The sequence below is a fragment of the Molossus molossus genome, unplaced genomic scaffold (genome assembly GCF_014108415.1).
Source record: "Molossus molossus isolate mMolMol1 unplaced genomic scaffold, mMolMol1.p scaffold_m16_p_2, whole genome shotgun sequence".
Lineage (NCBI taxonomy): Eukaryota > Metazoa > Chordata > Mammalia > Chiroptera > Molossidae > Molossus > Molossus molossus.
In genome coordinates this window covers 139,839,807-139,867,549 of record NW_023425355.1, presented here as the reverse complement: position 1 = coordinate 139,867,549, position 27,743 = coordinate 139,839,807, and the positions used below count along the sequence as shown (strand labels likewise).

At 37.0% G+C, this 27,743-nt stretch overlaps 1 protein-coding gene and 1 long non-coding RNA gene across 8 annotated transcripts in view; one reads left to right on the top strand and one right to left on the bottom strand.

Moving 5' to 3' along the window:
* The window catches only part of GLRA2 (glycine receptor alpha 2), a 207,436-nt gene that overhangs the window by 57,563 nt on the left and 122,130 nt on the right, over positions 1 to 27,743 (top strand). For all 4 annotated transcript variants that reach the window (XM_036270879.1, XM_036270878.1, XM_036270877.1 and 1 more), the window contains 3 exons: positions 17,028 to 17,110; positions 19,712 to 19,849; positions 21,462 to 21,676. In XM_036270879.1, coding sequence (XP_036126772.1) covers positions 17,028 to 17,110; positions 19,712 to 19,849; positions 21,462 to 21,676 — 436 coding nt within the window. The remainder of the gene's footprint in view (positions 1 to 17,027; positions 17,111 to 19,711; positions 19,850 to 21,461; positions 21,677 to 27,743) is intronic.
* LOC118635882 overlaps positions 1 to 27,743 on the bottom strand; it is a 115,790-nt gene that overhangs the window by 85,918 nt on the left and 2,129 nt on the right. The window contains exons 2-3 of one of the 4 annotated variants that reach the window (XR_004960577.1): positions 26,170 to 26,285; positions 9,774 to 9,862 (exon numbers count right to left, since the gene is read on the bottom strand). This is a non-coding gene — a long non-coding RNA (uncharacterized LOC118635882). Of the gene's footprint in view, positions 1 to 9,773; positions 9,863 to 15,530; positions 15,562 to 23,451; positions 23,540 to 26,169; positions 26,286 to 27,743 lie in introns of those variants that run through there. The other 3 variants (XR_004960576.1, XR_004960579.1, XR_004960578.1) reach the window with 3 other exon arrangements.

The following is a 27,743-nucleotide window of genomic DNA, read 5'->3' as shown; positions in this document are numbered from 1 at the left end:
GTCTACATTCCCACCAGCAGTATACTAGAGTCCCCTTTTCTCCACACCCTTGCCAACACTTGTTTGATGATTTGTTGATGGCAGCCATTCTGACAGGTGTGAGGTGATACATCATTGTTGTTTTAATTTGCACCTCTCTCATGATTAGTAATGTTGAGCATTTCTTCATATGTCCCTTGGGCATTTGTATGTCCTGTTTGTAGAGGTGTCTATTTAGCTCCTCTGTCCATTTTTTAATTGAGTTCTTTGTCTTCCTTTTGTTGAGTTGTATGAGCACTGCACATATTTTGGATATTTACCCCTTATCTGATGTATCATTGGAAATTATGCTCTCCCATAAAATGGGTTGCCCTTCTATTTTGGTGGTTGTTTCTTTTGCTGTGCAGAAGCTTTTGAGTTTGATGTAGTCCCATGTGTTCATTTTCTCCTTTGTTTCTGTTGCCTTAGGTGATATATCAGTGAAAAGTCTGCTGTGTAGGATGTCCGAAGTTTTGTTGCCTACATTCTCTTCTAGGATTTCTATGGATTCATGAATCACATTTAAGTCTTTTATCCATTTTGAATTTATTTTTGTGTATGGTGTAAGTTGATAGTCTAGTTTTATTTTTTTGCATGTAGCTGTCCAATTTTCCCAAAACTCTTTATTAAAGAGGCCGTCTTTACTCCATTGTATGCTCTTGCCTCCTTTGTCAAATATTAATTGAGCATAATGTCTTGAGTCCATTTCTGGGTTCTCTGTTCTTTGTGCCTGTTCTTGTGCCAGTACCAGGCTGTTTTGATTACAATAGCTTTGTATTATAATCTGATATTCAGTATTGTGATCCCACCTGCTTTGTGTTTCTTTTTCAAGATTGCTGTGTCTATTCAGTCTCTTTTTTGGTTCCATGTGGACTTTTGAAATATTTGTTCTAGTTCTGTGAAGTATGTCTTTGGTATTTTGATAGGAATTGCATTGAATGTATAGATTGCTTTGGGTAATATGGACAATGTAATAATGTTAATTCTTCCAATCCATGAACAAGGAATGTGCTTCCACTTTTTCATATCTTTTCCAATTTCTTTTTTCAATGTCCTGTAGTTTTCTGCTAATAGGTCCTTTATTTCTTTGGTTAAGTTTATTCCTAGGTATCTTAATTTCATTGCTGCTATGGTAAATGGGATTGTTTTTTTAGTTTGACTTTGTGAGAGCCTCATTGGTGTATAAGAATGCCGTCGATTTCTTGACGTTAATTTTGTATCCTGCTACTTTGCCACATTCATTTATTAAGTCTAGTATATTTTTGATGGAGTCTTTGGGGTTTTCCACATATAATATCATGTCATCTATGAATAATGACAGTTTCACTTCCTCTTTTCCCATTTGGATCCCATTTATTTTTGCTTCATGTCTGATTGCTGTGGCTAAGACTTCCAGTGCTATATTAAATTAGAGTGGCGAAAGTGGGCATCCCTGTCTTGTTCCTGTTCTTAAGGGAAATGCTTTTAGTTTTTGTCCATTGAGTATGATGTTGGCTGTATGTCTTTCATATATGGTCTTTATTATGTCGAGATATAATCCCTCTATTCCCAAATTGCTGAGCATTTGTATCAGAAATGAGTGCTGGATTTTGTCAAATGTTTTTTCATCCTCTATAGATATGATCATATGATTTTTATCTTTCATTTTGTGTATGTGGTGCATCACATTTATTGATTTGCAAATATTGTATGTACCAGCCTTCCATCGCTGTGATGAATCCCACTTGGTCATGGTGAATAATTTCTTTAATGTATTGCTGGATCCAATTGGCTAGTATTTTATTCAGGATTTTTGCATCTACGTTCATCAGGAACATTGCCTGTAGTTTTCTTTTGTTGTAGTGTCTTCATTAGGTTTTGGAATTAGAATTATGCTGGCCTCATAAAATGACTTTGGAAGTCTTCCTTCTTCTTGAATTGTTTGAAATAGTTTGAGGAGAATGGGTACTAGTTCTTCTTTGAATGTTCAGTAAAATTCCCCTGTGAAGCCGTCCAGGATTGGGCTTTTGTTTGCTGGGAGGTCATGATTACCTCTTCAATTTCTTTTATTGTTATTGGTCTGTTCAAGTTTTCTATCTCTTCCTGGTTCAGTTTTGGGAGATTATGTGTTTCTAGAAATTTGTCCATTTCACTTATATTCTCAAAGTTGTTGCCATATAATTGTTCATAATATTTGTTCATGATCCTTTGTATTTCTGTGGTGTCAGTTATTATTTCTCCTCTTTCATTTCTGATTTTGTGTATTTGGGTTCTCTCTCTTTGTTTCTTGGTGAGTCTAGCTAAGGGTCTATCAATCCTGTTTATCTTTTCAAAGAACCAGCTCTTTGTTTCATTGATCCTTTGATTGGTTTTTTGTTTGTTTTTTTTTTTTTTTTGGTCTTTATTTCATTTATTTCTGCTCCGATCTTTACTATTTTCTCCCTTCTACCTGCTCTGGGGTTTTCTTTTTGTTTGCTTTCTAGTTCTTTAAGTTGTGAGGTTAGATAGTCTATCAGAAATTTTTCTTGTTTCTTGAGGTAGGTCTGTCTTGCTATGAACTTCCTTCTCAGAACTGCTTTCGCTGCATCCCATAGATTTTGTGTTGTTGTGTGTTCATTTTCATTGGTTTTCAGGAAGATTTTAATTTCTTCCTTGATCTCTTCGGTAACCCATTCACTGTACAATAACATGCTATTTAGCCTCCATATTTTCAAATGTCTCTGCATGTTCTTGTTGCAATTGATTTCTATTTTCATGCCATTGTGATCTGAGAAGATACTTGATATATCAGATTTCAATCTTCTTGAACTTGTAGAGACTGAGTTTGTGTCCTAACATGTGGTCTATCTTTGAGACTGTCCCAGGTGCCCTTGAGAAGAATGTGAATTCTGCAGTTTTGGGGTGTAATTCTCTGTAGATACCTATTGAATCCATTTGATCTAGCGCTTCATTTACAGTCTGTGTTTCCTCGTTAATTTTTTGTCTAGATGATCTATCCAGTGATGTCACTGGGGTGTTGAACTCCCCTGCTATGCTTGTATTGCTGTTGATTTTTCCTTTGAAGTCCTCCAGAAGATTTTATTATATTTTTGTTCTCCTATATTGGATGCATATATGTTCACCAAGGTTATATCTTCCTGTTGGATAGATCCGTTCAATATTATGTAGTGGCCTTCTTTGTCTCTAGTTATGGCCTTTATTTTGAAATCTATTTTTATCAGATATGAGTATTGAAGAAGCAAAGATCTTGATTTCTATTTCACTGCTATCATATCCTACAGCATTAATTCTTACTTCAACTCAAGTCCAAAGACACAAACAAATACAATTCCAAAGACATGTCGTTTTCAAACCAACCTTTTGGCACTCATATTTTAAATATGAGGTAATAGTTAGGATGAGATTATAAAGTATCTTCAAATTTTGCAAACGTCTGGAAAGACTTTAAATTCAAGGTACAATAACTGATTTTCAAATAGGAAAATCTGTTTGATAATTTTATATAGCACATGTAACTTAGGTAGTATATCTACTTTCTGAAAAATGTTACTATCACAGGGATCAAAAGGCAGAAGAGACTCATTAAGCCAATTGCTCACCTTCAGGCAAACTGTTGAAAACTCATTCTATCTTCAAAGCCCTTCAGAGACGGAGACTTTATATTCTTTCTTTGGATCTTATAACAACATTACTCTAAAATTGTGCAGAAAATCTTCTTTATCTTAATTGCATTTGCTACAACTTAAATTAGTTGCTTTTTCCTACATTTTTAATGCCATAAACAAATGGCTACTATTTTGGGGAAGGATGGAAAGATTATGTCACTGTTTCGCTTTCAGACGTTTTTGTCCCACCAGAGTTAGTGGACATATGTTTGGTCACCAACACTACATTGCTGATCTAATTTTGCTGTGTGTTTCTCATCTCACAATTTTCAGTTTGTAGTACAGTTTGGAACCCCTACTCTGAACATTATGATGTTGAATGTTATTCTGGTTATTTCTGATACTATAGTGGATGTGGGTTTTAGAATCAAATATACTTAGGCTGGAGTCTCTGGCCTCAGAACTAGCTATATGACCTAGGGAAATGTATCATCTCTCTGAACCTTAATTTCCTCAGCTTTGAAAGAGTGATGATTGTTATAAGGATACATAATCAAAAGTGGCATTGCAATATACTCTAGGGCCCCTTGATATTTTCTTGTAATTTAATGATTGTGCTTTCTGTTCCATCCTCTAAGCCAATGAATAAACTGACCAAGACAGATCCCTATGAACCCCAGACATTAAGAATGGGACTGACCCACTCTTTGAAGGGTGCTTAACCTTAGGGCTAGGTGAAAACTACAAGGGTCCTTAAATCCCCCTAAAATTGTATGCATATTTTGTGCATTATGTTAATGAAACTCTTTTTTGTTTGTTTGTTTGTTTTAGAGGAAAAGGTCATTATCTTTCTAAGGAAGCTATGACCTTCCAAATGTTACAATGGCTTCAAGGTTTACTGCATGCCACCAGTATAGGTATGACCATAGCAATGTTGTTAAGGAAATACTATTTGCCTTCAGTGTCTTCTTATTTGACTGACCAGGTACCTGGGAGCCTTTGCTACCTTCCAACTGCAGAAAGTCCCCCAAACTATAAATAATTATAGGATTGTCCCTCTGCAACACCATCTCATATCACCAAGGTATCTGCTACCCTCATCATTAAACTGTATCTGAACTAAAACTGATTCTTTTATGGCATTGGAGGTGATTTACTTGCTAATCCCCTTTGATGACCTTCATAATTCCAGGTATTGATGACTCAGCCTTCCCAGTAGTACTGGAGTTGTATAGAGAACTTTTGGGAATTGACATGCCTTCTCCATCTAATGATAGTTTACAGGCACCACTGAGAATAGGTGGAGTGTAGATTTCTAGACAGGTATCCAGTAGTGTTATCCAAACAATCCTATCTAATGACCGACTGACTAGCTACATACATGAAAGGACCCCATCCTTGACTCATCCTAAGGTTTGATACAAGAACTTCAAAAGATTCTAACTTTAGTTATAGAATGATTTTCATGACATAGGGAAAAAAAGAACATTCTCTATTTAGATATCAGAGCCAAAAATAAAATGCACAGTGAACTAAACCTTGTTTAAATGTTACCAATGGTGATACTTTGATTATCTTACTCCCAGTTTTGATGAGACATGTAAGCCCATATTTTCTGTAAGAAAGCAGCTATAAAAAGCTGTGATTTCTTCTCTCCATGCTTATTTGAACAATGTTTATCTTTATATTCTATAATCCAGGCAAAATTACATTCTCATTTTTCAACTCTATGTCCAAATCCTCATTAGTTTTGTGACTTGATTTAATGCAGTAATTAATGACTGTAACATAAGCGACCACATCAGAATTAAGCAGTGAGGCTTCAGAAATGTGCTGGAAAATGCCATGGAAACCACGATGATTCCATTCTTCCTAGAGGCAAGCAAAGCTAGGAAGGTGGGAGGCACTGGCATACACATATGCTGGTGGATACAGCAAGAGATGAGCTAAGTGGTAATGGAGGGTGTATTTTTTGGAGAGTAGTTTTCAAAAAAGGCATGGATGAGGGTAGAAGTATTAGAGTCTAGAAAGTGTATTCTGTATATGATATACTCTCTTAAAGTGCTGAAAAGCTCTGTTGAATTCTTTACTGGGTTCAGAAATACACATACACTCAAGGGCATAATATTGATTCAAACACAACAGAGTAAGGGAAAAGAAGAAATTGTACAAAGAAATACATGGCAAGCTAGCATGACCACCTGTCCTTGACTGTGTACCTGATTAAACTAGCAATAGCAACCAGTAAGTTTTCCTCCTTTTGGAGGCAACTTCCCATGCATTAACAGTAATCAGAATTTGCTTTTAATGCAATGGTGCAAAGAACAATACCAAAAGGTAGCTCAGGGCATCAGGAGCTCCACAGTTTCATCATTTATTGTATCCTCCAGGCTTATAGAAAAGCATCTATAACCCCATCAGTTTATTTATTTATTTTTTGTATTTTTTTATTAATTAATTTTTGTTACAGATGTTTCTTTTTTTTTACCCATTGACACCCTGTTTCCCGTCCACCCCCACTCATTACCCAGCTTTGTTGTCCATGTCCATTGGTTGTTCGTGCATGCATATAAGTTCTGTGGTTTATCTCCCCCCAACTCCCTCTTCTGAGGATTGTCGGTCTATACCCTACTTCCACATCTCTGTAACCCCATTAGTTTATCATTCTCAGTCTCAGTTTCCTTATCTGTAAAAATGAGTTTTAACCAGGAGATTAGATGAAGTCTGAGGCTCCTTCTAGCTCTATCATAAGTCTAGAACTCAAAATGATCTCCCCCTTCTCAAACCACAGCATTTCTTCTTGGTGAGGAAATCAGTGTGGGTTCTTCATGTCCCTGAGATCTTGGGAGCCATCAAGAGGAGGTTTTAGAGTTAAGGTGCTTATCTCAAAATACTTTGGGATCTTTGGACCTTGCTTTCCCAAACTGAATATCCAACTCCTGAGGAGTGGAACCTGATTTTGGAGATGGGTAGTGAAGCTTGGACTACCTGTAGTTTAAGAGGCAGCCTGACATTCAACATATAGTTTACACAAGTACTCAATATAGAACTCCCTAGTGAAAAATTAGCATATCTCAAATTAGATCATTTGTACCCTCTGATTCAATCAGCAGGAGTATCCATGAGATATTATTTTAGAATGTGTTCATGAATTACAGGTTTATATACTTTTAGACAATTACAGTGATACCTCGGTTCTCGAACATAATTCGTTCCAGGAGGACGGTCGAGAACCGAATTGTTCGAGAACCGAAGCAATGAAACCAATAGGAAAGCGTGACTCCACAAAGCATGACTCTCTCTCTGCACTCACACTGATGACGCAAGCAAGGCGCGCTGGGCCGAATGAACGCCATTCGGCTCAACTCGGCTCATCTCGGAAGTTCGAGTTCCAAATATTTGTTCGGATTCCAAGACAAAAGTTTCTCGAATCTCCATTTGGTCGAAAACCGAGGCGTTCGAGAACCGAGGTATCACTGTATATAGAAATGGTTGGCTGAGACTATTATTACCTGGATACGTAGGCTAAAGGAAATTACATGGCAGATTTGAGCCAGCAGAGTTGAATGGCTAATCTGTTATTACTCATTATCTGAATTTTGTTGTGGCAGAAAGCCGAAGGAAATTCAGAGGTCTTGATGAGCCTGCTCAATTTATGTTGACATGGGTTTCTCCTTGGTCCATAGTGCTGCTTTTGAAAGGCTCCCTAGATGGCATTAATCCCCAAATAAACACACATAATATCACTATGGCTCTCATGAGACACATGAGTTACTTTTTAGCATATTCTCATAGCACATAACCCAAAGGAAAGGTGCTTCATTTTAAAATGAGAAAAAAAAAAGTCCATCCTCAAAATTAAGCTATCCTTGCTTGTGGCATTTAAAATTACAAACCAACATCTTTCCTGAAGAGGATATAACATTTATCATTGGACAGTCACAAAAAGACATTTAAGGACATATATATCTATTTGAAGTTCCACACGTGACCCATCTGCTTGGGACTAAGCATGTAAGGGTAGTGGAGCCTGAGTGTAACAGATACTGAATAAACAGATGTCCATGTGTATGGGATAGGAAGGCCTTGCCTTGGGTTTTCCCCATTTGGGAGGCATGTAGTTCATAACAGAAGTGATGGTTGCATCTTCTTTCAGATAATGGCTTGGGCCTCCTATTTAGCTGCTTGTTGAGTGTAAATTGAAAGTGCTGCTTGAAAGTGTAATTTCAATGTGTTATCTAACCAAGGATGGACCATCCTACCATCTGACCAGGACTTTGTTCTCTCTCCAGCCTTTGCCATCAGAAACATGACCACCAACTCTCTGCCAGTTACCACAGAAGCAAAATATCAGCAAAGTAACGATCTTGCTCTCAGCTGTCAGCAGACATAAAGTTACTTTAGTTTTTTTAAAATATGTTTTATTGATTTTTTTTAGAGACAGAGGAAGGGAGAGAGAGATATAAACATCAGTGTGAGAAAGAAACTTCGATTGGCTGCCTCCAGCACACCCCCTACTGGGGATCGAGCCCACAACCCTGGCATGTGCCCTGGCTGGGAATTGAACCGGAACCTCTGAGTCCATGAGATGATGCTCCATCTACTGAGCTACACTGGCCGGGCTACTTTAGTTTTCTTAAAACCACATTTTCAATGCACAAGTGCTTGTTCTCTTTCTGTTTTGCCAGTAAAATAATCCCAAACAAACCGTTAAGAAAATTGGTATACAGTGCTTTTCTCTTTTTCTTCACTTCAATGCCACTGTTGTATACCTGTGAACTTAGACACATAGTGACCATGGGATGAACAAGTCAGTCCTCATTATTTTAATGTGTAGGCTAATAACATTTTAGCTTCACGAATGTTTTGGGTGTATAAATAATACCAGAAGTAACATGACTTTGAAATTTAAAATGTAACTAAAATGTGGGCAGTATTGGTTATTTGAATCTTTGGTAATTTGAGCTCTTCGTTCTGGTGCTGTTCAATTTAGGCCTCTTCAATTCAACACCTTCAAAACATTTTTATCCAAGAAAAATCAAATCATTTGGAAAGTTGTAGCTGCAGATTTATAATTTGTGCTCCAAGTTGAATCCTATCCATATTTGGACTTAATTAACATAGGCCAACCATATGTGTGCACATTTTCTGAAGGGACCAAAAACAGATGGGAGATGATATTGTATTTTTGTCCTTCCCAGATAGTATTGCTCAATGCATATGGGTATTTTCTACGATGCTTTTATAATGTTTGGTAAACATGGACCTTTCTAGTCAGCCACTGGCAATTTAGTCAGGGGAGAGGAGTAGAACAGCTGATGAATCAGCAGTGTTGTCATTTATCTTCTCCAAATCCCAAGGTCAATAGAAAAAAAACGGGTCTTATATTTCCTTATTTGGAATTAACTAAGAAAATGGAGTCTAATTGTAGAGCTTAGGATCAACTTGGGGCTTAGGTTCAGCACAAGACAATATTGAGAAACATAATTTACCTCTGGTGCCATTGCTACACTGTTCTGAACCCTGTTTTCCATCCAGTATCAACCTTCTCTTTGCTACCCTCAGTATCAACGTTTGCTGTTGGGAATATTGGTAGGGAATCTGGGAATCCATCAACTTATACATACAACGGAGGAAATGATTAATATTACTTGAACCACAATTTTCTCCTTAGATTTGCATCTTAATAGTCATGGGAATTTTTGGCTAAATGTCTATTAGTTGATTATATATAGCACCTAAGAGTTGAAAGGAGTTTGAGCAAGGACATGCATTGGGATATTTCTGGAACTCCTAATAATTTGCACAGCATGAATTTTTAACATTTACTTATGTGGAAAGCCTTGCCAGGTACAGCCATATCTGTGCCTGCCTGTGGGCTAGGTAAACAGCTCAAGGCTGGAGTGAGCAGGACCTGTTCTATGCTTTGTATGGTGAGTAACTTCAAATAAGTCATTTAATTTCAGAGCTTTCAGAAGACAAGTTTACATTTTTCATTTCTTGCTTGTCTAGCCAAACTTGGTTTTTGCTTTTCTGTGGATCAAGACTGTTTTGTGGGTACCTTGGGTTTTGATTGAGGAGCATCAAATAATTATTCAAAGCCATACTTCCAAGATATACCAAAAGGGCTCTTTCGGGGCGTAGGTCTGTAAGGGTACATTATTTACTTACCCAATCAGTGTGAGCACTTCTGTAGACACCAAGGGAGTAATTAAAAGTCTTTTACTTGATTCAGTTCCTGTGTGTCTGATTTACATAACCTGGAAGGATTATTTAAATGGGGACTTGAAACAACTTTAAAAAGTGAAGAATAAATGTACAACTATTGAGATATATTTCATTAAAATAATATATTAATGCATACTATATATTAATGATATACTAATGGTATTAAACTATGATCTCACAAGAGAAACTGTTCTTTCAAGTATCTGATATGCATGGAGCCCAGTAAATGCTTGCCAAAAATTACTGAATGGATCTACTAAATTACAACTCAGGCAGAATTCTGTTTAACATGAACCGTTCCTCATTAAGGACCTGGAATTGGTCCTCCTACATGCATTCTGCCCTCGTCCCTGTCCATCATCATGAGCTTTTGTAAATTTTTAGTTGAGGCTAATCAAATGCATGTTGCAGACACCTCCCCAACTTTCTCTGAAGTTTCTCCATGGCTGATTTTCTAGTTAGAGATCAGAGACAATGCCCTAATATACTGCCACCACCATAAGTAGGGTTCCATTGCCTACCTTTGCGCATCCATGTGTGTTAATAGGCATGCTGGTCTGGTTTCCTCTCTGTGGCACCTGGAGACTGTCCTCTCACCTCTCTTAGCAGCTATCCCAGTTTTCTAGCCTCATCCACCATATTCTTGGTTGCCAGTGGACTAACCTTGGTTTCACTGCCTTGATTTTACTAGCATGCCTCTCCATTGTGACCATGGCTCTTGATTAATTCTCCTTGTCATTACCTCTGGTCCAGTCACTTAGAAGCCTTTCTGGGCCCAATTATCCTGCCCTGGTTTTAAGGAGAAAGTAATATTTCTCAAAGAGAATGCTAGTGCTATTGAAGAATTGTAGAGCCTTTCTCAATCCCCTTTCCTATTTCCCTTTCAACACTTTCTTCTTTTAGTCTATCATGTGAACCAGCGATTTTTAATGTGTGCCACAAGAGACATGCTGGTGTGCTGCGAGAATTTTTAAAACATGCAATATCTGACTGTTTTGTCAGGGGCACTGACCACTTTTCCCTAAGACTGTCAAATAAAAAAATGACAATAGCCATCCCTGCCAGTTTGGCTCAGGGGTTGGAGCATTGGCCCGTAGACCAAAGAGTTTCGGGTTTTATTCCAGTCAGGGGCACATACCTCGGTTGCAATTTGTTCCTGGCCCTGGTCAGGGTCTGTGGGAGGCATCCAATTGATGTGTCTCTCTCACATCAACATTTCTCTTTCTCTCTCTCTCCTTCCCTCCCTCTCACTCTATCTGACGATAAATGGGAAAATGTCCTCAGATGAGGATTTAAAAAAAAAATTACAACAGCGAACACAACAAAAGATATCTGGTATGAATGAATCAAAATTCTACCTATTTTTTTTTGTCAGATTGGTAAAAACTATAATATATGTTTTGGAGTGCTACAGAATTTTAGTAATTAGTTTGTGTCCTATGAGATGAGAAAAGTTGACAATCGCTGTTGGAGACAGTAATTAAAGCCATCCCTTAGAACATGCTGAAACAGTGCTTCTTATAATGTGCTCCAAGATATCATCATCAGTATTATCTGGGCTGCTTATCAAGAGTGCCTGAGAATCTGAATTCTTACATCACCCCTCAGATGACACTTTTGTTCACCAGAGTTTGAAACTCACTGTGTGAAAGGTTATCTTGATCAGAAAACCAGCCTGGCAGTGTTTTTTAATCCACTGACTCCCTAATTCTTCCATCCCTCTTCCCGTGTGTGGGTTATATTAATGATGCACTTTTAACTTGACATCTAACTTGCCCCCAGGCTAATTTCACTTAAGGTCTTTTGGGTTAAGATGACACTCTTGTTCAATACTTGATGCATCCTGTCAAATCTCTCTGACATTAGCATGTCACATGGTTCAGAAATTTCAAGGTACAATTGAGAGAAAAATTCAACAGACCTACATTTTTGAGAAAGACTGTTCTTATGTTCTTGTGGAAAGAATGGATTGTGTTCTAGGATGTTGGATGACAAATCCATATCAATAAAATAAATAGCTCACCTATATATCCCGAGTGCCAGAAAGTTCCTACTTCAAGAAGCATTATAACTTACACTTAAGGCTTTCATCATATTCAAATGTGCAAATTCACCTATGAGAGGAAATCCTTTAAGATGGTCACCTTCACTTACATTTTAGAATCAGAGAAAGTTTGAACAGCATGGGGTTTTGAGTAAAGAATAAGGCCCAGATATTTACTAAAGGTCAAAATCTCTTTATGGGTAAGCTGGGTCATCTACCCAATTCCCTGGATCCATAGTCAATGATGCTTCGACCCTGTGAGGCTGCCAGGGAAAGTTGGAGGGTTTTTTTTTTTTAAGGATAGGTCATGAGAAGTCTGGATACCTGAAGAAAAATGAAAGGGATATCCCTGAGCAGCTACAATCCCTGTAGCAACTAAGGTGTCTACAACCTACTCTGATGGCTTCACAGGCAAAAGAGGATGATAAATTAGTAACACATTCTTTTTCTAAGGAGGAGATGTGGTACAGTGGAAAATAATAAATGAACGTTGACATCAATTAAAGTTAGGTTCCAATCTAACTTAGGTCGCTTACTGGTTTTGTGACTTTGGTAAAATGGCTTAACCTCTTCAATTTGCTTATCTCAGAAACAGTGAGACTTCTATCTGTCTTGTGTGATAGTACTTCCTGACTGTAAAATAATGAGAATGCTTGACCTAGAGCAGGTGCTCACACAATTGTGACAATTAATACTATCACTATCATCACTTGTTAATTTGTCCTTATTAAGTATTTTTAATCCTAAAAGAACATTATAGGTTTACCCCCCGATATATCCGCAAATTGCTGAGGGTTTTATACTATTCTGCATAAACTGTGCTAAACGTGGTCCCCAAACAAAGAAAAAAATAGCAATATATTCTAGACTCTCTTGCTTCTCCTGATAAACACAGAAGTGTTCTCTTGTCCTTACTTTCCAAACAAGACAGACTACTGTAACCATTAGAATTAACTCTCCCAAAATAGTACATGGCAATCTTTGCTTCAGGCAAGCAGATCACTCATTAAAATGTGTATTTCTATCTGAAAATTTGTTTTCTCTTCAAGTGGTTTTCTTTTCCTCAAGAATCTTGCACTGGGACTGGATTCCCAATTCTAAAGCTACTGAGTTTCTTAAGAACCAGGTAGTCCCTTTATGAATCAAGGTGCCTCTGTACACCATAATGTTGTAAAGTTAAATAATTAATTTGAATCCTTCTAGAAATGTGAAAACAGTCCTGGCCATGGACCCAGCTATCTCACCAAGTCTCAATTACAGGTAGACCTAGCTTTTTGGCTTTCCTTCAGTATGATTTGCTTTATTTCTAGTGGGAATCTGGCAGCAACTTACAGAAGGGGCCAGGCAAATTTTGCTGGCTTCCTTTGCCTGTCTTGTAATTTGGCAACCCCCTATGGATTCTGATGCCCAGTCTCCTCTCTTCTGAATCCCTTATCCTTTCCCATTTCCACAGGATAAAAACTTGAAATTCTCCTGCAGAGCTTCAGAACACTGATTCTTTCATTTTTTTTCAACAAATATTTATTCACTACTTACTCTGTGCCAGCCACTGTTTTACATGGTAAAGAACAGAGTCCCAGCCTTTGTGGATCTTGAATTGTAATAGGAACAAAATAAGTAAATAAAAATATAATACTTGATTTAAAAAACTAAAAGGAGCTGAAACAATTTACATCTGCATCTATTAGTCATTTAAACTCCAAGTAAGGTATAAACCCAAGAACTGGTTTTATGACCAAGGTGAACTGAATAGGGGTGTAGTAAGGAAGGGAAATGAGATTTGGGGAGACTGACTTCCTCCTATGTTTTGTTTTACTCTCTTGCCTTTAAAATCAAAATGTTTGCTTGGCCCCTTACTCTCAGCAAAGAAGTAGGGCCTCTCTGTAAAGAAACTGTATTACTTCCCTTGTGCAAACAGGAGCTTGTATATTGGCCACAATAACAGTGCAGGGATGTGTGATGATCCTTCAGGAAATGAATTCTTTAACAAAAATCAAGTGGAAGATAGGCAGCCTCAGCTCACTGCCTTCAGGTGCAATGGCCTTAATATTTTAGATTATGAAAAAGAAAGAGCAAATCTGACATGCTGGAGGCAGTGTCTGCCAGCAAACAGTCTGAGTCTCAATTAAAATACTTTCTGTGAGATCCACCAAAAATTGATGGACATACAGAGTAAAGGAGACAAAAATTATTCATGTTTTAGTGTGATGCTCTCACTTATTTGTAGCATATAATGAACATAACAATCTGAAGAACAGGGTAGTCCCAGAGACGTGGAAGTAGGGCACAGACTGATGATCCCCAGAAGAGGAGGTGGGGGGAGAGAAAAACCACAGAATTTATATGCATGTATGCATGAACAAAGGTCATGGACAAAAAAGCTGGGGACAGGGCAGGGAGGAAGGGGGAGGAGGGTGTCAATGGGGGGGGGGAGGAGAAACATCTGTAACAAAAAAATAATAATTAAAAAAATTTCAAAAATCTAAAACTAAAAGGATTGATTTAGATCTTTACAATTGCTTCCCATTTGCTCAGTTGATGGCATGATTTAGCAAACCATGGAGCTGTTAACTTTCCTCCTTGCTATTGGCACCCACTGAGTTCCAATACTAAACCTATCTAGAAAGGAATTAGAAAACAAATAAGGAAAAAGGGAAATACCAGCTGAGTTCTCAGCTGAGACAAAATTCAGAGACAGTTTCATGCTTTTTGGGAATTTCTGTCAGTGGGGTTTTCCATGCTGGTAATAGTTTTGACCCAAAGAATTCTAGATCCCTGTAGGATTGTTAGATCTGCCACACAGGCAGAAATAATTGTGTGTGAAGCTTCTGCTCCCAAATAAATGTGAAAAGTTCAATTCACAAAGGGGTCATATTCAGCAAATTTATGATTAAGAATATTAAAATTGATTGTTTCCAATAGCAAACAAAATAGAGTTGAATTCCATGTTGCATGCTTTTAAAACTGTATTTATTTCCATTATTATTATTTTTTAATTTATTATAAGAAAGAAATTTCCAGATTTTCTAGGTGTTATTCACAAATTATGTATATGTACACTGATTAATTTTGTATGATGAACATATTTTTGTTTGATGAAAGTATTTTCTCTTTTAAAAAATAGAAAAGAATAGATTCTTTATGTTCCTAATAATTTTAAACCCATAGATTCTTTTGATGTTTTTACCCCTTAATAAAGTGTCAGACTTTTAAAAATTGATCACTACAGATTTTCATTTTGATCCTTTTACTCTGATTTTATTTAAAAGAGTCCATGGCATTAATCTCAATAAAACTTTTATTTTTTTTCAAATAATAAAGTCTTCTGTGCTGGGAAGAATACCTAACTACCTATATCATATCTATATCTCTAAATGAACTCCATGATTGACAAAAATGATTTTTCCTGTCTAAAATGTTATTAAGTCAGTTGTTGAGAACTAAATATTTAAAATTTTCCCTTTAGAAACAGAGTATTTGTGTTCTCAGAATAGCCCACAGAAGCTAGATAACTTATTTAGCAATGAAAATAAAATACTTTGTTTTATGACAAAATTTAAATAACAGTAAAATACAAAATCAATAGCACTGGCAGAAAATTACTGAATAAAGCAGAATTTTATAATTTTACCTTTCAAGTATTGTTTGAAGATGTGTTTAATTCCATGAAAGACATCTTCAAATAACCTATATTTATCAATTCAGATAATGCAGAACAAAGAGTCAAAACAAAATATGAATCATCCTACCACACAAAAAAAATCTACTCTTAATATAGTTTTGTGCTTATCTCCAACAATGAGAATATATTTTTACATAATTGCGATTACACTACACTGTTTTGTATCTTGTTTTTCCTAATCACTGTTGTATTTTGACTAGTTTGAAAATTGTCAGTGCAGATTCTTGGTCTAATGTTACTTCAAATCCAAAATCTTTTCTTTCTTTAAAGTAAATGCCACTATTTTTTGTTTCATCTTGGCTTATATAGAATGTATAAAATGAAGCAGAGAAAGAAAATAGAAGAGAACCAGAAGGGAAGAGTAAGAATGAGCATGCCAACAAGAGAGAGTTTCAGTTACAGTGCTACAGTCAGAGGTGTCTATGGATATCAAAGATTTTCTAGAGAAAATAAATAGGAATTGGAGCAGTGAACTTGTGAATAACAGGGATTCTAATATCAGATCTAAATGGGAATAAACATCATTTTATCCTGTTCCATCATTTGACAAGGAGATGAATGTTTATCAAATTTAAGGTCTTGCTTAGGGGACAGAGATAGTTTGAAGCAACACTGGGAAGGGAACCCAGATATGCTAATTCTTTATTTTAATTTCCTTCTTGAATCTCTGAGGGCTAATAAGAGGAAATGGTGGAAAAGAGATGGTGGCTCAAACAATATCCTGATGATATAAGGCTTGGTCAGAGGTGGCTGGAGCTCAGAAAAGTTAAGGAAAAAGGAAAAGAGGAGCAGAGTAGCCTTCTTGAGTGCAGAGAGGTAAAGACTATGTACCAGCTACTATCCTTAAATGTTTTTCTTTCAGCTCAAGAATTACCTGCTCCAGATTTGTCAAAATTCTAGAATGAATGCTACAATATATGGTTAACCCACCACATAGATTGGCAAATAAAACGACATTGGAGTTAACATTTGTTTATTTGATGGAAGGAGAATCAATGCTCAATCACAAACAAATATTGTCATTGAAGCAAAGACTACCTGTCCGAAGTATAAATCTAAAACAGTATGAAAGCTATGTATTTTGGACAGCAGTATGGGTAACAGCTCATTGTCCTCATTACACTCTTTCTCAGTGCTCTTGTTGATTTTAGAATAAACTTGTGGCTGGTGCCACTGAGGATGTAGGAGTCACAGGTTGGAATACAGGAAATAGAGAGTAAGGGTTATAGTGAAACTCTACATTATTTTTTAAATTTATCTATGATGGTAAATTTTAAAAATAAAAGGCATTACCCTGAGTGAGAGCTTAGATTTCAGTATTTGAATCAGTGTCATTTTGCTTTATATCAAATATATTTTTGGTTTGCTTCTTAAGAATCAGACCTCACAGATTTAAAACTTGCTCTTTTATTTTTTCATGTTTTTTTTTTTCTTTGTTTGTTTTGTTTTGTTTTGTTTTGTTTTTGCTAAGGCTCACTTTGACCTTATCCTGTCCCATGGACTTGAAGAATTTTCCAATGGATGTCCAGACTTGTACAATGCAGCTGGAAAGTTGTAAGTCACCGCTGTTGAAATGACTGCCTGTTTGTTTTAATCAATAACCTGGTTCTTTTAGCGTGGCATTAAGGAGAAAAGACCCATAACTCTCATTCTCTACCTACTTACCAACTCCCAAGGTCCTAATGAAAGGGCAAGTGAAAGTGAGTGTGCATGTCTCATACCTAAAGACAATCGTTCAAAGTAAAATGCCAAATAACTCACCTTCCTCAAAAAGCAAGCCTGACTGAGTAAACTATTCTTTGAAATGAAAATGTCTCCTGGGAAACTTAAGATTATTAGTCATTCAATCGCTATAATAAATTGCTCTCTGATCAGAAAATTGTATTTCTGTCATATGCTCCCAAAAGGAATTTTGGCAGGGAGGAATAATTGATTTGAGGACAAGATACAGGAGCCTTAGTCAGAGGAGGAAGCAAAACTGAGGAACCTGAGATGATATGGGATAAGAGGCATCTCCCTTAGATGGGCAGTGGATACACAAAGGCATTGTGAAGAAAGCAGATAAACGCTGTCTACTTTGTCCTCTTTATGTCCTAGCCATGATGCCACTGAAATCTTTGACACATTCCATAAGCTGCTAATGCCTCCAAGATAATGGGATTTTCAGTCAAGAGACATGAAATTTTTTCTGGCTTGCTCTGTCATTTTCTCTGTGTGTAAAATGTAGAGAATAATAAGTCTTACTGACCTACAGGGACGGTAGCAGATTTAATGAGGCAAGAGCAAGGAAATACTTTTAACTTCCTGGTTTAGAAAAATAATAAATAATAAATAAAAAAGACATCAGCTATTATTTTTAAAAAAGGCAGTGACAGGTTTTCCTTCTGATCATTTAAAGTCACTGTAGATTTCCCTTGAAACTTCCTTCCTATAGAAATAAACAAAATAATGAAATGTCTTTGTTTCAAGAAGTTGTCAGGGATAAAATGAGAATTTCTGATTGACAATATATTTTATGTGTTCTTTTTCCCCCTATAGCCCCTTCTCTTGAGAAGAAAGTTAAAACATTTTTTTTTTTTTTACATAATGATTCCTTCTTTACATCTTCTCTACTGCTCCAAACTCATCCCGGCCTCAACCCAACACAGGTGTTGTCTATAAAACAGCAAGCATGGCTATCATCTGAGGCTCCTCCAAGGCTTAAAAACTCCAATTTTAATAAATATGGTTCATCCTTGCAGGACCCAGAAGTAGTAAAATCAAAGGAGCAGTAATGTGTTTACCACTAACTTTGAATGTGTAGGGTAGAAAGTACTCTTTACTATTCTACCTTCATATTACCTCCTCCTTCCCCACCTGTTCTGTCTGCCCCAGGCTGGGTCTTCAGGATGGCTGAAAGGACTATTATTGTGGTGGCCAGCAAGAAGATTGCCAGACAAGGATATGGCGTTTGATGAGCTACTTGTATTTGTTGGAGATACCCGACTATTAATACGGCAGTGCAATAGAGTTGGCCATTCTTTGTAGACTATCAGTGCTTGTACAGGGTTCTCTTTGTAATTCCTTGTTTTCCATATTAATTTTTGGCTTTGAATGGAAAAGGTAGTCCAAAGAAAGAGGAAAGTAGATTCCAACTGACTTTGATATTAATTTCTGGGTAGCTATGGTAAGTCACTAAGTTGTAGTAAACAATTATAATAATCCATAAACTTAATAAACATGCTGGTTAATGGTCAATCAAAACCTCACAGAATATTCTCTACCCTCCTCACTCTAATTTTAGAGTGCAAATATCACAAACAAAAGGAGAGGAGAGAGAAATTACATCTGAAGGAAGAGTAGTCTTCATTTCTGGGGTGCAAAAAAGACCCAGACCTAGTTAACAGAATTGGAGATTAAGAGCTACCTTTAGTTTAATAAACTGATAACAATCTTACTTTGGATGGTTCAAGAGCCATATAACAATATGATCTTACATATAGAGTATTTTTGCTTCATATTAATCATTGTGATAAGTAGACTCATTTTGCAAGACAGAAGCCAAATGAATGTGCTTGATTTGCATATTCTACAACTTCCTCTTAGGTTACCTTCCTCTAGCCTTCTCCACTTGTTAGAGTAAGAAAGGATTGACCATATGGACTTTAACATAAACTTTCTGAAAACAAAGCTAATAGACCCTAGGAAAGGGGCCAAGTTGCAATGGGAATGTTTTAGGCCTGTGATGAATTTATTCTCATTAAAAAAAAAAAAAATGTTTTCACTTGAAATACTAAGGCTAGCACCATGAACTGTACTACCTTATTGGATTGTCACAGATAAAGCTCTTTCAAGTAGACAGTCTCCAAAGGGTTTTTATATTTACGTGTTTGTTCTTCAGAAACATTTAGTGAAGCAGAAGAAAATGGACTTTATAGATTCCATTCTCTGATTAAACAGAAAGAAATCATTCAGAAATAGCTTGCTGTCTTCAATTTCTTTGGCTCCAATAACATGTAGTTGTCATGATGATTGCAGCTATTTTATTAAAAATGCTCTTAAACTGATTGAGCATCTGTCTGCTTTAGATGATTTTATTGTTTCTTTACATGGATAGACTTTCAAGCTTTCTCGGAAAGATGCATTCAGTTTTTCACTATGATTTGTTTACCCCAGTTGGATACACGATGAATGACCTGATATTTGAGTGGTTAAGTGATGGTCCAGTTCAAGTTGCTGAAGGATTGACCCTGCCTCAATTTATTTTAAAGGAAGAGAAGGAACTTGGATACTGCACAAAACACTACAATACAGGTAAGTTTTCTTTCAGCTGCTAAGTGGGTTCCATCTGCACCTTGGGTTATATATCCCATCACCTTGATTACTGCATATTTACCAAGAAAATGGAGCTACAAGGCAAGGACCTAGAATTGGCTCTAAACCCTCTCAAGACACCTATACACTCTGAAACAGGTCAGTGAGCACAACAGAGAATTTCTCCAAAACAGAGAGAGAAGTAAAGATATTTGGGAATCTTTTTGCTGTCTTCTTCCTGACCATCTGCTGTCAAATGAGTCTGAGAAAAGGTGTACCTTGTATGTGGTGCAGGAAGTGTATAAATTCTGGCCAGTTCCTGGCATCCACTTTTGACATGAGACCCTCAGGTCAATTTGCACCCTCTGTCTTAGTAGAAAAGAAGAATAACATCATAAATCATTGTAAACCCAGAAACACAGCTGCTGTGCTCTCCAGTACTGGACAATAAAAGGAGTTTGGATGAAAATCATCTGGCGGCAATTCAGCTGGCTCTAAAGACATGCATTGTCGGTAGTGCTGACAAACATGGGGGGGGGGCAGGATTTGAATCAGTAGCAACAGTGGGCATCTGTTGTTACCTGGAAGACTATGCCTGCGCAGTAAAGTTGATGGCTTTTCATATGAATATCCCAGTTTTGATACCACACAAGCTGATTGTAGACAAGGTAACTGAGACATGATGGTTTATTCAGTGACTGCTCCAGGTCCCTTGGTGAGTAGAATGGTCCATGAACACTTATTTCAGCAGTCAACAGTGCTTCCTATGAAGTATCTAAACCTGATCCCAAGGTGTTCTTCCTGACCAAAAAGAAGCCAACCCTATCTTTTATAATTTGTGGCAACTAAGACAAATTACCTTCTGGGGCTCTAACTTCAAGCAAATTAAAGAGGGGAAAGTGGCAAGGAGAAGGAACATCTATTTATTAGTAGGATGTCAAAAGTTTTAATATTTTTTATATGCACTTTTTTTTTTATAGGCAGTGTAAGACTGTAAACAGATTACAGGAATATTCTAAATATCTTCAAGCAATTACCTAAAAAGCTAGGAAATTTTGACAATGACTAGATTACATGCATGGCTGATACAAACATTTTTCTCTTGCCATTGATAACACAAAAATAATAGATAGTTGTTCAACTACTTTGGGAAGCCTATGTGAACTTTGGAGGAAATGGTTTCAAATATTACATGTTATATATTATATGCTATGTACTATATGCTATACATATTACATATATGCTATATGTTATATATTATATGGTATATATTATAAACCCACACACTATGAATATTTTATTTCCATTGGTCAGTTTATGACAGTCTTGCAAATTCTGAAGCTCTGTCTAAATAATCAAGCTGCAAAAAGCACAGATTTTGAAAATTAAATATCTCACATGGTTTTGGTCCAGTGACTCTTTAGATCACTCATTCTCACACTGTCATTACTGGTAAAGTTGGAAAAGAGTGTAATTGCTTATGAAGAGTGAGCATTTTGAAAAATCTTCCAAATCCATCTGTAATACTCTTATTTTTTTAAATAAAGTGGGAGTATGTAATAGAAAAGATAAATTCAAATTGGATTTTAAATAATCATTTCTTGCCTTCCAGGAAAATTTACTTGTATCGAGGTTAAGTTTCACCTGGAACGCCAGATGGGATATTATTTGATCCAGATGTACATCCCCAGTCTCTTGATAGTCATTCTGTCCTGGGTCTCCTTTTGGATAAACATGGATGCAGCACCTGCCAGGGTTGCACTGGGCATCACCACCGTTTTAACGATGACCACCCAGAGTTCAGGTTCCAGGGCATCTCTGCCCAAGGTAAGGAATCTCATCATTTGACAAGGGACCTGAGAAGTTTGTCAAAGATTTTATAGGCTAGAGGATTCTGGGAAGACAGAAATGTTTGCCATCCTGTGACACTGTTGGAGATGCAAATGCAATTAAGAGAATAAAGAACTGAGTCTGAGATAATTAGAGCTCCGAGGACATGGGGCAACTTCAGAGTCAGATCAATTAGGGGAAAAGAGAATCAGGGTTGAGAGAAAGGAGGAAAGAGTGGAGGCAGAAACATTGCTCAGGGATTCTGTCTAAGAATCCCTTGAGTTCTTTTCACATCATATTGTTTATGAGCCATGAAGCTTGCAGGAATTGAAGTAAGACTGATGCAACTTATGCTGTACTGACAACTACTTATTGGTGAAGTTATTATGATTCGTAGATTCAGTAATGTCACTTACAGTAATAAAAGTTTGAATTAAGCTCCCGTAAGTTTACAAAGAAAAGCCATCTCAATGAGTTTAATATGAAATGAATGTATAATATTAGAGTGCAGCAAATCAGATACATGAATCTTTGTTAGCTTGGTTTACCATAATGGGTGATATACTACTATTTTCAAGTGACACAGTTGCCTAGAGAAGGATCATTGCAGTTCTCCAAGGTGGCGGAAACTCTGGCAACTGTGGGAGGTTGACACAGAAGTGTGGGGTGGACATCAGGGAAACGAATATTTTGTGGCAAGTCAAGTAATAACCCATAATGGCTGAATACTCTATTTGAATGTAAGGCAGGCCCTCTGCATATGTAAATATTGCTTAAGCAAGTAATGATATATGCTTCACTTGTGAAATGTCCCAGCTCCCCAGAAGTGCACTTATGTGTGTTTCCCCCTTTCACAGAATACACTGAGGCATTGGCTTCAATTTGACAGGAGTGTGGGTTCAATTTAGTATTCAGTGTATACTGCCTCGTAGTGGTTGAACAGTCTCTCTAAAACCCAGTGCCAAAAACTAAATGAATGCAATCCCATATCTTTGCTGGTTTGAGCTTATGTTCAGCTGTGCTGCATTTCACATGATGAGAAATATTAGACCATGTTCCACATTATCTCCTATGTTGAAAGATACAGTGACATATGAAAGAGGGCTGTGGCAATCATGGAGATGGACTGGATACTAGGAAAATAGTTATACAAACTTTTCAATTGCCATGCCTACAAAGATAAATAATACATTGTGTATGCTAAAAGAGAAAGAAATAGATGTCACTGATGGTTTAATTTTCTAGAACAAATAGCACAAAATGCCTATGCCGTACTTCTATGAAATACAGATGTCAAAAATACTAACAGCCTTTTCTCAGCCACATAATCACAAATCAATTTTACCTAATAGAAATTCTAATCTACACTGTGCCCCCTCCCAAACAGATTCATTTGCTTATTTATCTTTAGTTAGTAGTTACTGCCATCACTGCATGCCATGCCATTAAACCTCAGGATGCACAGCCATGTATTTTACAATTTAATAGACAGCTCAAGTATTGGTGACAAATTGTAAGCAGATAATGTCAAAAATAAGACATTTAGCCTCCAACCACTTATTACTATGAAAAGAGCAGCCATTTATTTTAAAAATTGGAGCTTGAGTTTATAAATTTGTTATTCATTCTTATTAGCTATTATGATTCTACATCAATGGTCAAAACTATTGATAAATAAATGGTCACTGATCAATGATCTTTGTATGTAGAGACAATCAGGAACCAAAAGAGAGTATAATGACAAATCATTTTATACTGGGCTCTGTACTCACAGTGGTTATCTTTTTTGCCATCAGCATGTTTATCTTCCTAAGTGTATTTTTCTTAGTCTATTATTAGACATGGTTGGCTCTCAGCTGACTGTGGAGAGATGTGACTCATATGGATGACAGTGAGAAAGGAAAATGGGATCAAAAGTGAGTCATGGAAAATAATTAACTATACACTTACACACAAAAAAACATACATATATACATATGTATAGATACCTATTTTAATTTATAAATACTGCAGTCCCTGTGCAGATGCCTCACTATGCTGATTGTAAAGTTGCTCCAAGGCCTATGGCAACACCCTGTACAGAGTAGGCATGTACATTTGCACTTTAAAAGTAAGAATGTGCCCAGCCAGTGTGGCTCAGTGGTTGAGCGTCAACCCATGCACCAAGTGGTCACCAGTTCGATTGCCGGTCAGGTCACATGCCCAGGTTGTGGGCCCATCTCCAGTGGGGGGCATGCAGGAGGTGGCCAATCAATGATCTCTCTCATCGATGTTTCTCTCTCTCTCTCTCTCTCTAAAATCAATAAAGAAAAAAAACCTTTAAAGTAAGAATGCTTTGCTCTGTCTCATGAGGGTCAGTGGTTAGAATGTCTAAAGGGTTGCAGGTTCGATTCCTGGTCAAGAGCACATACCTGGATTGTAGGTTCGATCTTGGCCCTGGTCGGGGTCATTCAGGAGGCAACCAATCAATGTGTCTCTGTCACATCTGTTTCTTTCTCTCTTTCTCCCTGTCTCCCTGTCTCTCTCTCTCTCTCTCTCCCTCTCCCTCTCCCTCTCCCTCTCCCTCCCTCCCTCTCTCTCTCCCACCTCCCTCCCTTCCACTCTATCTAAAGCTCAATAGAAAAATATCCTTGGGTGAGGATTAAGAACAATAACAAAAATGATAGTAAAGACAGAAAATATTATTAATATTAACCATCCACTAAATAACTGTTGTTAAGATTTTGGCTTATTTCCTTCCAGCCTTTTTTTCCCTATTAACACTTTTAGGAAAACCTACACTGGGGCACACATAGAAAATTGAGATCAAACTTTTACACAGTTCTATATAATTTCCCATGGCATTAAAAATCTATCATGAGCCCTGGTCAGTTTGGCTCAGTGGTTAGAGCGTTGGCCTGCGGTCCGGAGAGACCCGGGTTCAGTTCCCGCTAAGGGCACGTACTTCGGTTGCAGTTTGTCCCTGGCCCTGGTTGGTCGTGCGGGTGGCAGCCACTCGATGTGTCCCTTTCACGTCGATGTTTCTCTCTCTCTCTTCCTCTCTCTCCCTCCCACTCTATCTGTACCAAAAAAAAAAAAAAAAAAAAAAAAAGGAAAAATGTCCTCGGGTGAGGATAAGTAAAAAAAAAAAAAAAAAAAAAAAAAAAAATCTATCATGAACATAATTTGTGATGAATTAATGGTCTATCTAATATATTAACCATCTTGGATATTTAGGATTTTCTTTTTTTGTTTTTGTAAGTATGATCATCATAACATATTGGTATACAAGTGTTTGTATCTTGCTGTGTTCCAGAAAACACATGTATATATTTTTTAAATCTTATTTTGCATTTTGAAAAAGAAGGAACGGCAGATGATTGGCGTGACTAAGGGATGATCTGTGGTAAGGTGTCCAATGAGATGTATGTTCCATTCAGACAGAAACTTTATTTTATTATCATCATGTTATCATCAAGTTATCATCATGTTAACTTCGGTACTTAAAACAGTGTGTGACTTAGACTAGCTGGTGAATGCATCCTCATTGAATGAATAAATAAATCAATTAATGAATAGCCATAATCTCCCTTGTGAGACCATATAGAAGACAGAATAGTCTTGAAGCAGAATCTACGGGTAAAGGTTTTACAGAAAAATATTAGCATTTCAATATATGGGAGAATATCATAATAATATAACATATGCTATAGAGAAATAGAATTTCTCTAAAGAAGTATATCTCTCCAGAAGATCTTAAGTTGACTTTGGGAAGTTAAGAATATAGCCACAAAGATGTATCCTGAAACACAGTCAGGCCTGTATCTAAAACTTAGAATCTTCATTTCACTCATCTTCTCTAAACCTATTTACTAAAATGAGAACAATATTATCTACCCCTTTCAAAAATTAAATGAGGATGAGATGAGGCATTACCAATATAAAGTGTTTAGCCCACTCAATTCATTCTGGTTATTTTTGTTGTTATTGTTCCCTGTCCATAATGTAATAGAAAAGACTCATAAAGAGTTCTATGAATAGAACACATCATGTTCTTTGGGTGGCCCATTATTTGGTTATAGTCATCCTGTCAATGAGAAGAACAAAAGTTTATCATATGTGTCTGTATATGTATGTGAATGTTTTTCATAGGTAGGTATTTCATTGACTGAGGTAAGCTCCAGAGGGTCTGAATAAGCAATGGTGTTTTTTGTTTTTGTTTTTGTTTTTTTTCTAGTCACTATCATTAAACATCCTCAGTTCCTTCTGTTTTCCTTGCCCCTGGAGAACACGTCAGGAAGATTCTATAGATTCTCAGTTACTACATGGATGGCCATTAGACCCAGAATGAACAACTGTGTATTTTACAGTTTAATAGACAGCTAAAGTATTGGTGATACTTTAGGACAGTCCATATCAGAGTTTTAAAAATCATCTATTCTGAAACAAAACTTCCGACTCACACCCAGTTCAATGGCTTTTCCCTCCCGTGCCCCCAGCTCAGGCCTCACCTTTGGTTTGAAAATGTTCAGGGAGGTGCGCATATTGTCTGTTTTCTTCACAGTTCCTCTCCTTGCTTTTCTAAATGTCTTCCCAATCCTATTCCTGATTTTACTGCTGTCGAGTGCTGAGGGTAAAAGGGTAGATGTTACTGACACTGTTGTATTTTAAATATTGCTTTCTCTAATAGCAACTGTCCAAATCCCAAACTTTTTGTGTGTTGAACTTGTATTCTTTAAAGATTCCTGGTGGTCCCATATACCATACCATTCCTAGATGAATAATGCACTCATCTAAGCAATTGCCTCCTAGCATCATATCCCATGCAACTTCTTAGTCCTGGGGTCTCCTTACCCAAGTAGACAGCCTTTCTGGTTGATATGTTTTCAACATGATTGACATCTGTCTATCTTCCACACAATTTATTTTTCCACCAAGAACATGCATTCTTGCCTTAATGAAATACTTCTCAGCTAGAAGAAGAAGAAGAAGAAGAAGAAGAAGAAGAAGAAGAAGAAGACAACAGAGATGAAGAAGAAGACGATGACGATGACGATGACAATGGAGACGAAAAAGAAGGAGAAGAGGGAGGAGGAGGAGGAGGTGGAGGAGGAGGAGGAGGAGGAGGAGGAGGAGAAAATCTTACTGTTTGCAACAGCATGGATGGACCTGGAGAGCATTATGCTAAGTGAAATAAGCCAGTCAGAGAAAGACCAGTACCATATGATTTCACTCATATGTGGAATCTAATGAACAAAATAAACTAATAAACAAAATAGAAACAGACTCATAGAGAACAGAGTTACAGCTGTCAGAGGGGAAGAGGGTTGTGAGGCTAGGTTAAACAGGTGAAAGTATTAAGGAAAAAAACCTCATAGATACAGATAATAGTATGTTGATTACCACAGGGAAAGGGGGTGGGGGCAGGTAGAAGAGGGTAAAGGGAGGATAAATGGTGATGGAAGGAGACTTGACTTGGGGTGGTGAACACACAAAATAATATACAGATGATGTATACAGAATTGTATACCTGAAACCTATGTAATTTTATTAATATAACCCCAATAACTTCAATAAAAAATAAAAGAGATAGTGGAAATAGAAATTAAATAACTGTTAACCCTTTGACCTTCACCTCACCATCTTGGATCTTCCAGCTAGCCTACTTCTTTCAGAATTTATGCAGGTGAAAAACAAGTGTTGGTGTTCATGTTTTCATACAAAACCCAAACTACTGAGGACACATGATACGTTGTCCTAAGAATGCTTCTACTCCCTGATCCAGAGTAACTTGTTGGAATTTCAGCAGCTAAGCAGATATATGACATGTGGAAGAAATGCCAATTTTTTCTCTTACAGGGGTTTGGGGTAAATAAATCACCTTCTCCCCATCTTTAGGAAAGTAGGTAAAATGCCACAACACTGTCAACATCCACAAATTCCATGACCTCAATTAATTCCTTTCAAATGTCTAGTCTTCTGTAATAATACAGGGGTTTTGGGTACAATGGTATCTAAATAGCATTTTCTTTCTTCTAGAAAGTCCTGCATCCTGCATGCAAATGTGTAGCCTCTCCCTTAAGAG